Genomic DNA, 14,705 nt, shown 5'->3' on the forward strand with positions numbered 1-14,705 from the left:
CGAAGCATACGAATCTATCACTTGTAACCGCCCATTTAATTTTGCCTGAAATAATAATTAAAATTTTTCGTATATGCTGCGACGGCCTAAGGAATAAATCTCAGTACTCCACGGCGTCGAGGTGAACACTTTGACAACCTCTGACTTAAAATTTATAAGTTTATATCACTTAAATCCTTAAATCAAATCCAGTCTTACAAAGTCATTTACAACTTCTCTCATCAGCTTTTCATAACGTATTTGTGTTAGCTGGTTTTTAAATGGCTTGAAGGTCTCATTCTTTTTTGATGAAATTTTTATCAGAACGTCTTGCGAACTCAGAATATCAGATTTTTCACCCACAATCAACCGCATACTCTTCAGTACCACAGACAACCCGTACGGTAAAATCCGAGTCAGATGTTCCCTATAAACACTCTCCGGGTACAATTCATTCACATCACATTGCATTTTTGCTAATTTCGATTTGAGGGCGGCGTAGTAAATGTCTGTTAACTCTGATAAATGCTGACTTCTTGCAGCGCCATCGGTGCTGGTGAATAATAAATATGCAAGGTCTGTGATGGGCGAGGAATACTTGATCATCTGCCAGTCCAGCATCCGTAAATCAACCGGTTTTCCATCCTGTAACACAGAAGGGAGATATAAAAATTTACAAAGATTATTTGTTTTAGAAGCGAATTTATTTTACCGCAGTACAGCAATTTCAGCGATAGAGAGAATGACATATAATGAAATACTGATACAGCCGATTCAAAAATGGATAAACAAAAATCTCCCATGGTCGGCCTCAAGCTACCAACTTTACGTTAAAAGAAAAATAGTAAAATTCCGCCCCAGTTAAATGGTATTTAGAATTTTTATGTATTTATTTAAAAAACATAATGTTGTGTAGAATGGTATCAGATTCTTGTGGCAGTACAGGTGACTCATTTAGGTGTTGGTTCGTTACTTTCTAATTACACTAACACCATTCCAAAGTGATTTAGTCATGGCCACAATGCCAGAAGAATCTGTCCTTCCTCTACACTCCTCTAATAACAAATTATTAGTTTAAGACACTAACAACATGACATTTAGTAATTGATGTCTCATGTGAAAGGGAAAAATAATATTATTCTTGCATTGTTTCTTCAACATTCGTCATCAGATGCCCGTGGTGAACGGTTTGAGGTAGGCTGTTAAGATCGACATAAATATATAGTGCACACTAAACTTTTTCAGTCAAACGTATTTGTTTTCCTAATTTTACGATTAGATAATGAATTTTTTTTTACCATTATCTACTATGGCTTGGATAAGGCAGGCTTTAATTGTATTTTAAAAACTAACAAACACTATCTATAATATGAAGCGCCTAGTTTCAAAAGCCACTAAAACGATTTTAAGTAGTTCTGAAAAAAATGAAAAATACGATTTTAGGTAGTTTTGAAAAAATGAGAAAAAATCATATCTATTAAATCTGTAAACTTTATGTATTTATTTTTTAATTTGTTACATTCTAAAGAGTATTTTGGCTTTCCATTTTAGCGATATTTGAAAAGCACACCCAACCATTTTAGCGGCTTTTGAAACTAGGCGCTTCATACATTGTAGTCTTAGTTCAATGAAAACAAATACGTATGACTGACAAAGCTTAGTGTGTACCAATTATGTCGAATCTTAACAGCCTACCTCCACCCTTCGCCGCTGCGGTTGGGAGACACTGGATTAATGTATTCAACATTCGCATCACTATTATTAAATAATCGATATGAGCAGTGGTAGTATGAAATCATTTAACCCAATGCTTACGGGCCGCACAAAATTGTGTTTTTGCTAATTGCTTTTCAAATGCAAATTAACACGTTAATTACAAAATTAATTAAAAGGGCCCGTAAGCATTGGGTTAATTATTTACCTTTTTTGCGAACCTACTCCATAATTTTGAAAAAATCTTAGAAAAAAAGTTTGACGGATAAAATTCATATTCACATCTCTCACAATCCGAGTGAGTGCTCTTATCTTTTGACCTATCGATTCCTCTATCCAAATTATTACTAATAACTACTATAGGTTTTTAAAAATGATGTATTTTCTATAATAAAGAGTCTCATTCAAAATCCTGAATAAAAAAATTAGTAACCTATTCATAGCTCTCAAATGAGTATCATATCCATACGACATGCGGTAAACCTTGCATCCACAGGTGTTTCTGCAAGTAATCTATAAATCATATAGTGAACCATCTCCTGCGTGTATTTAAAAAACAATCACTAAGTACTCACTTGATATTTGAACATGAGGTTATTGGACCAAAAGTCTCCATGACATATCACATTGTAGGGTTCAGTCATCGCCCCGTTTGCGCTTTCCACCATCATTCTAAACGCAACATCTTTAAATTTCCTGAGCTTTTCTTTGCAGACCTCGTCATCCATCGCAGCGATGGCCCGTTCGGTCTCCGCGCACATAGAAGCCCCGTAATCACCGTTAAATTCTTCACCACCTACCAAATTCTTAACAAACTCTTGTAACTTCTCCGGGTGATACTTTTTAAGCGCAAAAGAAAGTGCGTGAAACGCTGCTAAATTTTCAACAGCAATTTTCGTGTGCTCCAAATCTATTATTTTATTTTTGCTAGCCAATCGAAAGCCATCCGTGCACAGGTCTTCCAAAATGATCACTTCACTGGCGTGATTTATTTTGAAACATTTCACAAAATTAAATCGTGCATCGTGTTTTAATTTTTCTTACAAGTTATTTAAATCGGGCAAAATTGTTTCATAAAAGTATCTTTCTCTCATAAAAAAAAGTCTTAGGCATGCGCGCGAAAGCCACGGTATGTCTTGTGATTTTTTCAGTATAGAATTGATTTGATCCTTTTTACCGTTTTCTTTTTTACCGAACACTCTAATTCGGTAAATAACTCCCATGTAATGGTCACCAATTACCGATCCGAGCAGTATTTCTTTCGTAAAACTTTTAAAACCCTCTTCTTTGATGACTTTGTCTATTATATTTACTGAATTTTCATCAAGACGCTTGACTCGGCTGACTTGCCCACCATTTTTATTAATGCAATGTTTTCAAAATAATATCACTCCACAATGAATCTGTAGAAACGTTTGTCTTGAATTAATTTATTTAACTACAATACCTTTACATTGAGACACAGGTTCACAAACCATGGGCCGTGACTCTCACGGGTGTCACCAACTACTATTATATTTGAATATGAAACTCTCGAATATTATGGACCTTCTTCATACGGAATTTCATATATTTTACATTTATTTATTTTATATGGCACAAGAAGAATAAGAAAATGTGTATTTATATAACACTGCAGTTTTTCAAAACATCGTGGATTTGAACTCATAATTTAAAACTTGAGAAATCGACACTCAATAATTATTAAGCTTGTCAACTGAAAATCAGAGAATTCGTTTAAGGGGGATGCTTATACTATCAGAGGCGAAAAGAGGCACCTAACGGAAAAATACGAAGCTAGCAATTTGAGATTTTTTTTGATAATTTACAATTTCAACTGTAGTAATTAATAAATATGTATCTAAAAACACTAAAAAGATTTTTTATTTTTTTTTAAATTTAAAGATAAACTGGCAATTGTAAAAAAATGTAATAAAATGTGAATTCGTTGCACGGTCAAATCTTATTATTACATTATATTTTATGGCCATATTTATTATTAAAATTTAGTTTATTAAATTTTAGATTTTATGTGGTATAGATTTTTGACTAATTCATCGTTTTAATATTTTTTATATATATTTTAAAAAACATCGATTTATAATAATATAAACGAAAATATAAATGTGTATAACTTGAAATCTTTTTTATTTATACCAAATTTTATTTTAGGCATGGTCACATTATTAATTGTAATTAATAATATTAGATTAATTTGAAATTTGAAATTTTCATACATTTTGATGCATCATTATCACAAACTGTGATTATATTAGGTAATGTTGGGTTGGGGTAGGTTAGGTTAGGTTTGGTTTGGTCTAAAAAGAAAGTTATAAAATCTTATAACGGCATCTGCGGCACATTTACCAATTCTGGACCATGTGGGATTTAAACTCATATGTTCATTGTCTGCATGATGTCAATTTTAACTTCACTACACTCTCGGTGATACATATTTCAATTTACATACTGTCAAATACCTTTTATTAAAATACATTTAAGTACATATAAAAATAAATGTTAAATATAAAAAATAATTGAAACAAGATCGAATTTAAAATTTTAGTGTTCTCCAAAATATGACTAGGTATTTTGCAAAAGTGACAGTTACTTCAGAATATTTTAATGTTCCTAATTTAAAATAATCATACATGAACATAATATTAATTGGATTATTGTTTTTTACACTATAATAATGACAATTGAAGAGAAACTAGATAATATAAAAATATATGCAAAAAGCAGGGTAAATCAAAAAGGGAATAATATTAAGAGGCCATCCATAGACTGCAACCGTATGTGGCTTAGAATTGTGTGCCATTATAAAACTTTTGATTTCTGTTCATGGAAATATATTTTCACAAAGTATATTATAAGCATCCGATCATATCCGTTTATACCATACACTAAGGCCTTCCTCCCACGGAGCAACTGAAGTCCGACGGAACTGAAACTAAAATTCCAACCAGTATCTAGCTACCTAATATTTCAATGGCGCCTCGCTGACGGCGAGACTGGAATCTCTCAGCTTCAAAACGGTCGCGATGAGACGCGACATGCTAGTCGCGCGATCTCTCAAGTTTCCAGTCACCGTAAAACAGTGGTACCAATTTCAGTACATTCGGTGAAAAATCATATTTTCTTACCAAAATTGGTAGTACTGCGTAACAAGTGTCATGCTATAAAAACCATTAATAACCCAAGACGTCAAAAGTACAAGATAGGCAAAATTGAAATAACCTAATTGTATTCGAGTAAACGCAGCAGCGTGCGTTTTGTCGGTTTTTGTACAAAACAGCTGATGGTCCAGTTTGACAGTTTGAGGTTATGTGATTATTATTTCAAGTCGGTTTCAGTACCGCCGTGTGCAAAGCATCACATCGGTCAGTTTATGAGTTCCGTCTCCAACCAGTTCCGTCAGATTTCAGTTGCGGTATGGGACAAGGGTCTAACACTTACAAACTTAGTGAAATTATATATTCATGAACAGAAATCATACGTTATGGCACACGGTTCTAAACCGCATACGGTTTCAGTCTATGGATGACCTCTAACTATTTGTGTGGCAACTCCAGAATGTTTTCAATACAGTAAAGTTGCATTGGTATTCATAGAAAAAAATTCTATTCACAGTATTGGCATTAAATTTGATATTGATTACGGACACTCGTAATACAGAATTTCACTACAACGGACATTTTGAAATTCAATTTATGGAAAAAATGAGGCGTTTGGTTTTTCTTGGCTAGACAGAGTGGGAGAAAAGGGCCTCCAGATTCTCGGTGTATCTAACTGGCGTTAGGCTAACGGAAAGGAAATGGCGGATATCAATGTTGGAGATGGCTGGGGCCCACATCGGGCTGTTGTACCATTAATAAAAAAGATATTCTTGGAATGTGTGCTTTGGTAGAGAAATAAATTTAGATCATTATGACTGTATTACATTTTATTTTCATAATAATATATTAATTATTCAATTAACATGGCAACATATTAACTATAATCTATACATAGTCTTGTATTAATAAAAAGATATAAGTAGTGTTGCTATTATGATAAATCTTATATTGATTAAAAAATAAAATTGGTGGCTAAGCATAATGCATAGATGTCGAATCTTCTTCTTGGTGGAGCCTTCTGTGGTTTCCCTATCATGTTCCAGTTTTCATAAGCACTATTTTTCTATGTAATAAACAATGACTACCTTCACCCAGTGGTGAAGGGTGGAAGTAGGCTGTGGAGATCAGACGTAAATTATGTACACTAAGCTTTGTCAGCCATACTTATTTGTTTGCAAGAATACAAATTTCAGATGGTATTGGTGAGTTTTTAAAATTCAACTAAAACCTGCCTAAAGCAAACCATCCCACGATGGCCGCGTGGTCAGGTTCGAATCCTGGATCTGGCAAATACACATATTGTTTTTGAATTATTTGTGTATGAGTCAGAGTATGGACCTAATAGGTTGAGCAAGTGGATAACATCCATTTCTCGTAAAAACAAAATCTTTTAATACAAAACCTCTACTCTGTGGAGGCCCATATGATCGTATTAGGATTGGACATGGTAAAAATATTCGTCTTTCAATAAAATATCTAAAATTATGCCATTAAATCATACATAACTTTAGATATTTTATAGATAGATTTAGATGAATATTTTCGATCTATTACGTATAGTTTGGTTCCGGCATTGTTTAATTGTATTTTAAAAACTAATTAACACCATCTGCAAATTGTATTCTTAGTTCAATGAAAACAAATAAGTATGATTGACAAAGTGTAGTGGTTGATATTTATATCAAATCTCCACAGCCCATCTCCATCATTCGCCACTGCCTTCACCGCTTCTGAGAGTTTGTATGAAAATGATTAGACCTTCAGCTCTATTCCAACGTAACATTTAATTCCAAAATCATTAATAATAATGATAAAATGCTATGATGCAGTCCAAGCAGGTCTGGCAGGGGTGTTCATTAGATATAAACCAGTAACTATAACTTAAGGTACATCAATTTGGAAAACTAATATCTCGTAATACTCCCATTGTGACACTAACGGTTCAAATTATAGTTGTTGCCTTATAAGTATATTATATTTATAAGTTAATTGTCATTATTATGTAAAATATTCATTTGACAAAGCCAAAAATTATGATAGTAATATTAAACCGTGGCATAGCATCAATCTCTACGTCTTCATCCATAAATTTTATACTATTTTATAGGTAAAGTTTTGCACAATTTTAAACTGACAGCATGCGCGGCAACATTAACGAAAGCAACTTCGCACGAAGGACTTTTCACAAAAGGGTGAAGCGTGACTACCAGTTATTTTAGATAACTGTTTTACAAACAAAATACATCCGTAACACATTTGAGTTATCTACGATTCAGAAATATAACTATACGGTGTTATGCTGTTAACGTTGTTGGAATAGAGCTGTAGGACCTTTTTACAACGTTTTTATTAGCTCGTATTCTTGTTTGTCCAGTACAAATCTTGCAATCGATTTTTAACTAACTTCCCGACTAGCTAGACATTTGAAACTTTTAGAATATATCAGAACACGATGCCAATGCATTCTTTTAATACTTTTAGCCATTTTTAAGCAGAATTGAATTCATTTTCAGTTAATTCTGTTTTGTATGGAAAGTTATTTCAGAAAAATCCATAAAAAGTAAAAGACTATTATTGGTTGCTAAGGGGGTGGTCCTAGCAACTAAATTATCAATATATTATACGTGCGTTACTATGGAAATCAAAATGACATTTCAGTATTCTATATTTGTTTGTTTGTTTGTTTTTTCTTTACTTCATATCAAGTACAAGTTTGAGCATATTGAGCACAATAATTCAACAGAAAATTTTAAAACGTTGTATATAAAAGTTCTTTTTATCTTGTAATTATTTTGCTTCACTTTCATATATATATGCTGTGGTTCCATCTGACTGAAGAAGTGTTCTTCAACATTTTTGGTTTTAATTCATTTAGTTACCTTGACCCCTATTTAAAGAATAGCTAGGTATACGATTAAATACCCCCCATAGTAAAATGTTGTATTATGTTCATCATAAACAATGTCACTCAGAAGTTAGCCGTGTGGTCAGTGTATCATCAACGTAAGATGGTTGTGATTGACCAAATTGGATAAAGCGCTTCATTTTTTTTTCCATAATCACCGATAATTGGATTGTCTATCGCTTTTTTCGCATTTTTACCCCCACTTCTTTGGATATGAACATACTTAATACGATAATTATTATAAAATATAAGTTCTTGATGTGTTTCCCAAATTAAAAATAACAACGCCACAATGCTCTATATTCACAAAATGATTCAACATTATTGTTTGTTACATAATATTGATTACAACTATTTGGAAAGCCACTTCGGTCCCACTACACCACTCTTAAATATGCAATTATTTAACTCAAAACCGCCAGCCATTTCTGCTAATGGTGCTTTTGCCTGAACGGCGATCATGTAGGCATAGTGTGACTTCAGGTTATATAAACAAATACATATTTATTTTTAAATCGCGCCCCAATCTGCAAGATCCTTCACAATTCCTCGCATCCTCTTCTGGTAATTCGATTTAGAGTTTTCATTCTTGATTTCGACTGCACCGGCCGTCTCAGCCAACTCCTTAATGCTGGTGGAATCGCCCGCCTCCCTCAGAAACAGAGCGGCCGTCATAAGTGCCATCAGCAGACCGTATGGTAAATAATCGTCCATTTGCTTTTTGAAAACCTTCTCAGGATAACAGGTGTCCACGTCCAAATTCAGTTTCGTCAGATTCAACTTTAAACTCGCGTAGTACGTGTCCAGTGCGTCAGTGTAGTGTTCCCTACGGAAGTGTTCGTCGGTACTTGTGAACATCAGATAAAGTATGTCAAGCACCGGGGATGCGTATTTCATCATTTGCCAATCCAAGAATTGTACATCTGTCGGTTTGCCCTCCTAAAAAAAAATATTTGAAAAAGAAAGTAAGTACATGTTGTTCATATACAATGTAGGTTACAATTCAAAATTTATGGTAAGCATGTCCATTTTTTACAACGTTTTTATTAGCTCGTATTCTTATTTGTCCGGTGGTTGTTTGTCCGGTACAAATCTTGCAATCGATTTTTAACTAACTTCCCGACTAGTTAGACATTTGAAACTTTTAGAATATATCAGAACACGATGCCAATGCATTCTTATAATACTTTTAGCCATCTTTAAGTAGAATTGGATTCATTTTCAGTTAATTCTGTTTTGTATGAAAAGTTATTTCGGAAGAAATCCGTAATCCAATCCACTATTATCGGTTGCTAAGTAGGTGGTCCTAGCAACTAAATTATTAATATATACGTGCGTTACTATGGAAATCAAAATGACATTTAAGTATTCTATATTTGTTTGTTTTTTCTTTACTTCATATCAAGTACAAGTTTGAGCATATTGAGCATAATAATTCAACAGAAAATTTATAAACGTTGTATATAAAAAGTTCTTTTTATCTTGTAATTATATTAATTTAAAATCTGGATATTATTAAATGAACCGTCTGTGGGGTATTTTATTATTTGAATAAATGCACCAAACCTCTTCAGTAAATTGAAATCATTGGTTCAGTGGCTATTTGTTTAGAAGTGGAAAGAAACTGGAGGAGAGAAAAGGTTTCTATATACTTACACATTTAGGGACAGATACAGAGATGTCACTGTTAAATTAACATTAGTGGTGCTGTCACCAAATGGTGGCAAACTTGGTAAACTCATAATGTATAGCATCTGTCAAAATGATCAAGTATATTTATTACACACATAATTAAGTAGATAAAATAAAATTTCTGTTTGGTATTCAAAAGAAATACTACACTATAGACATTAGCCTAGTCCAAACCTAGATACATCTATCTGTAAACAAATTAACATTGTATAAAAACTATTATACAATTGGCCATTTTTTTTTGTATCACTGCGGATGGAAACTATTAAAATTACTGTTTCGTCAGAAGTAGTTATGCATGGTCTTGTGAAATGTTGTTTTGATTCATCAGGGTGCAAATTTGTACGATGTAGAATTTTCAAACTACATTCAATTTAATAGCAATATACGCAGATACAAACGTGCATTGAGTTTCAAATCTTTCTAACAAATGGCAGTGCACGTACATTTGTATAGCGGAAAAAGTTTACAAAATGTTATATAATCTGTATGCAGACATAGTATGTATCTTGTTCTGGACTAAGCATAACAGCTATCACTTGAGTATCTCAATTATGCCACTATTTAGTGATGTCGCCACTTACGAAACAGCCAATTTTGAGCGCCGAATGTTACGTACGATTAAGCTTCCTATGTCAAGAAATGTATACGTATACAGTTGACCGTATCACAGTTATCCGTGAGATGTTGTATCGGAAGTAGATGGGTGTATAGTATTGAGATCAAATTGATGTCTAAATAAAACACTTAAAAAATACATGACATAAACTACGGAATACAACGGAAAGACAGAAGAAAATAGGTACGTAAGTAAATTAGAAATACAATGATATTGTACATATCTATTTAAAATTCTGGTAGGTGCTTGTGAGTATCAAGTCGTATCAATTGAATATCTGATAATAATGACAGCGTTATTAGATATTTGATACCAATCAATATCAAATTAATGTTCATATTGAATCTAATAAAATTGTTGTCTGCAATGCTCCACAAACAATGTACTTATTTTTTCATCTCAATGCTATACGGCCATCTCTTTCCGTTAAGGTGAAGCCTTTACTGAGCCTTTTTTAAAGAGGCACCTAGCGGAAAAATACGAAGCTTGCAATTTGAGACATTTTTTTGATAATTTACAATTTCAACTGTATTAGTTAATAAATATGTATCTGAAAACATTAAAAAGAAAATATTTTTTATTTTAAGATAAACCTACAATTTACGAAAAATGGTATAAAATGTGAATTTGGTGCAGGGTGTCACGTTATTATTACATATTATTTTATAGTCATATATATTATTAAATTTAGTTTATTAAGTTTTCTATTTTGAAGAGTAGAGATTTTTGACTAATTCATAGATTTAATATTTTTTATTTTCATTTTAAAAAACATCGCACATCAAAAACAAAAAATATAAATGTATATAACTTGATATCCTTTTTATTTATATCAAATCGAGCTTCAATATTGGGACCATACCTAAATAAGATTATAAAAAAGGCTCAGTAAAGGCATCACCTTAAGACAGCTCCGAGTAAACTGTGCTATGACAAAATGTAATGTGTACATTTTACATAATATAACCCTGCACTCCCACGATGGCCGAGTGGTAATTATAAGAGTCTGATAAATTCAACGTGTGTTTGGACCCAGAGTATGAACTTTAAAAATCGAGTGGCTAACATGCATTTCTCATAAAAACAAAAATCTATCAATGCAATCTCTACTGTGTGAACGGCCGTATCGATGGTCTATTGTTAATACCTCGTATCTGACCTAGATGATGAAAATAACTTTTTGACGTATTAAAAACAACAAAAATACTGCCTGTCGACTGCGAAATTCCCGTATCTGTAGTTATTTACGGAGACTTGAAGCTTTCGAGATGTGGCTGCATAGACGCATCCTCAAAATTCCTTGGACTGAGCGGGTGACAAATGTTGAAGTTCTCAATCAAATGGGGAAGGACCGAGAAGTTCTACGTAGTATCAAAACCAGGAAACTACAGTACCTCGGCCACATTATGAGAGGACAAAACTACAGCATTCCCCAACTTGTCATTCGAGGAAAGCTCAATGGGAAGCGTAGCAGAGGACGGCGCCGCATTTCGTGGCTTAAGAACCTCCGTGATTGGTACGAGTGCAGCTCCACCGAACTGTTCCAGGTAGTAGACGACAAAGATAAGATCGCCTTGATGGTGGCCGATCTCCGCTGAGGGATGGCACAATAAGAAGAAGAAGTAGTTATTTTAACAAAAATGATACAACCATTTTAGTAATTTCCCGTATCTGAACATTGCAGGATTAAACCTGTAATAGCCTGTATCTTGCCTCTAAGCTGTCAAGCGTGTTGCATGACATGTGTTGAACTCAGCTTCAAAATGTCACTTTCGAATTATTTAAAAGGTAGAACAGTAAGTAATATAACAAATTTGGAAGTTTATCTTTATAAATATGAATACGTGTATTAATTAAGGCGCTAAGTACCAAAATAATAAAAACTGACATTTTTATAGAAAAATGTTCTACATACCAACGCCAATAACTTCAACTATAGTCTAACTGCCTCAAGCAAGTCAAAAAAAATACAGCAAAATAATTAAACCTGTCGACGTTATAAGTCCGTTGGCGTGTTTTATTTATAATGGTGTAAGTAGCACTGCAGTGGTCAACGGCATTTAATATAAAATAGCTGACGATGGTGTGTTGACACTTGCGAGTTCTTAATACCTAAAATTATAGAAGCTGCCGTGATTGCTTCACACTGTAAAACTACATTTTTCAAAAGGTCTACTTCATGAAATTTTACTGCAATGACTCGGTATTTTGTAACTACAGGCAATACTACTTTTTGGTACTTAGCCTTATTTAATACACATATTCATATATATCGTCGTTGCGCCTGCAAAATCCGACAAACATTTTTTTTGCGTTTTTACATTTTTACGGTATGTGAATTATGTGATAGAATGAGACGCGACGGACGGGCCTGTAAAACCCGTTTTCTAATATCAACGCTAGTTTAGAAAAAATGCAAAATAAGCTATGTATTTTCACTTAAAAATGGCTTGCAAAATACGCTATGAATATTCCGGTCACATATCGCATTTTAAACTAAAAAAAAGTTACTATAAATTGCGCCTGTTAATGACACATGACGGATTTTGCACTGACCTTTGCTTCAGAATGCGCCTTTTACTATCAGCGCTAGTGCAAATAGCGGATTATTTAAGTTTGTCTACAAATAATATTTAAACAATAAAAAAGTGTAAAATTACATTACATTGCACAATCCTTTGTGTTTACTTAAAGAAGAGTATTAATTTTAAAAGCCCAGTAAGTAGATAGGTGATACAACTGTTTATTATTTATAATCTAATGTAACTTTCTTGATGTGCTATAATAAAATTGTTTAATTATTTATCCATCTTACTCTGGATATTTTTATTTCCCCTTCACTCGATAATTATTACTTATTTATGTGTCAAATTTTGGCTGGGAAGATAAAGTTTTGTTCGATACAGACTATTGGCTTGGTTAAAGATGTTTTACACATAGAATTAATATCATTAAATTATGCAATTATCATTTTTTACCTGTGGCAAAATCCGCTTTGTCTAAAATACGCGTTAATTTAAATCCGCTATGTGCTGCCTCAACCACAAAACGAATTTAAAGACCCACATAAAACAAGCTATGTGCCTTTTACCCACAAAAAAAATTATCACGACTAAAGTGTTAAATATTGTATTATAAAATATCATTTATACTGAATCCGAAGTAATTATCTAATTTTCAGTTTATTTGCTTTGTAAAAAACGTGAGGCATTGTTGAGTAAATCAGTTTTTTCCTTCTCCTGAAAAGTTGTGTTTTATTACATAGCGGATTTTGTAAGCGCGACGACGATATATCACATTTTATTGGATGTTATCATTATATTAGGCGTTATGTGCTTTGCTTTACCACTTTTTACGTTATGGGCTATTGGCATGCTATGTAGTTATAAAATGTGTGTGCTATTAACAGTCACACACGAGATATTAAATATTTAGTTTTTTAGCTTCCTGCACAATTTGTAAAAAGTCTATTAATAAAGGAATATTAACATTAGGCCATCGATATACGATCTTCCCGGGAACAAACGTGGTGGTATAATATAATGTATTGTAAAACATCTTACCTCGTATTTGAAAAGGAAATTGTTGTTCCAGCAATCTCCATGGCATAACACGTTGTACGGTGCGCTGACATCAGGAGACATGCATCTTAACAACTCTGCAAACGCCTTCTTCTTGAATCGTCGCAGCTTTTCCTTAAGATTTTCATCTTCCAAAACAGATATCGCTCTGTCCGCTTCGGCATTTACATATATCTCCATGCCACTCATTTCGTCAATACTGATACTTTCCGCGAATAGCATGAACTCCTTTTCATTGTACTCCTTGAGAGCAAAGCACAAAGCGTGGTATATTCCCAGATCTTTCATAACCAATGTTACATGGTCAATATCCATCGAGACGTGTCTGCTGGACATCTTGTATCCCTGAATACCGATGTCTTCCAGTATGATATACTCTTTCAAATACTCATTGCTGCTTGCGAAGGATTTGATGAAATTGAATTGTTCATCGGTTGTGAACTTATATTGTTTTTGAAGATTATCAAGAGCCGGCATTATGTTTTTATAGAAGTACACTTCTTTTGTATAGAAGATATCAACGCGAACCACACTTCTACTTTCTTTATCCGGAGCTATCTTACAAATAAGACGTAATTCAACGTCTTTATTATTCTGATCTTTTCCGGATATTTTAATTCTTTTCATTTCTCCCATGTAGTTTTCGCCTTTCCCTGAATCATTTATTGTCTCTACCTTCCCACATCTTATCTTCTCTTTCTTAATTATATCATTTATAACAGAAGTAAAGTGGACGCCATCTTGATTATTAGACTCCATCTCCATGGTGATTTCGATGAAATTCTTTACTGAACAGAGAGCTGAAACACTAATAATGATTAAAGTGCTGAGGATTGAACTAATGCAAGTGAATTGGTAACCAAGTTGAGTAAATCAACTTCAGAGTAAAAAATGTATGTTTAGTAAAAGCTGTGGAAATTTTTAGTTTCTACGGGACGACATGTCAGCCAGAATTATATAGAAGTCACACCAGTAGTTGCATAATTTTTTTGGTAACCGGACAAAACAGAACATGATATAACAGAGCATGAATAAACAGAACATGATAAAACAGAACGGTGAGACAGACAGAAACAGAACAGCCAGGGGAAAAATAA

General features: G+C 33.3%; 1 protein-coding gene across 1 annotated transcript; it reads right to left on the bottom strand.

Annotated features, from left to right (window-relative positions):
• Positions 1–41: 41 nt before the first annotated feature.
• LOC147072917 (uncharacterized) lies at positions 42–14,411 on the bottom strand. The gene is made up of 5 exons (XM_085945892.1): positions 13,591–14,411; positions 8,228–8,655; positions 4,839–4,852; positions 2,268–2,731; positions 42–624 (listed from the first exon to the last, which is right to left on the bottom strand). Exons 1-5 carry the CDS (start codon positions 14,371–14,373, stop codon positions 178–180), a joined length of 2,136 nt encoding a protein of 711 aa, XP_085802018.1. The 5' UTR covers positions 14,374–14,411; the 3' UTR covers positions 42–177.
• Positions 14,412–14,705: the final 294 nt, after the last annotated feature.

The sequence above is a fragment of the Rhyacophila brunnea genome, unplaced genomic scaffold (assembly GCF_057557595.1).
Source record: "Rhyacophila brunnea isolate RB1 unplaced genomic scaffold, BYU_Rbru_1.0 scaffold_19, whole genome shotgun sequence".
Lineage (NCBI taxonomy): Eukaryota > Metazoa > Arthropoda > Insecta > Trichoptera > Rhyacophilidae > Rhyacophila > Rhyacophila brunnea.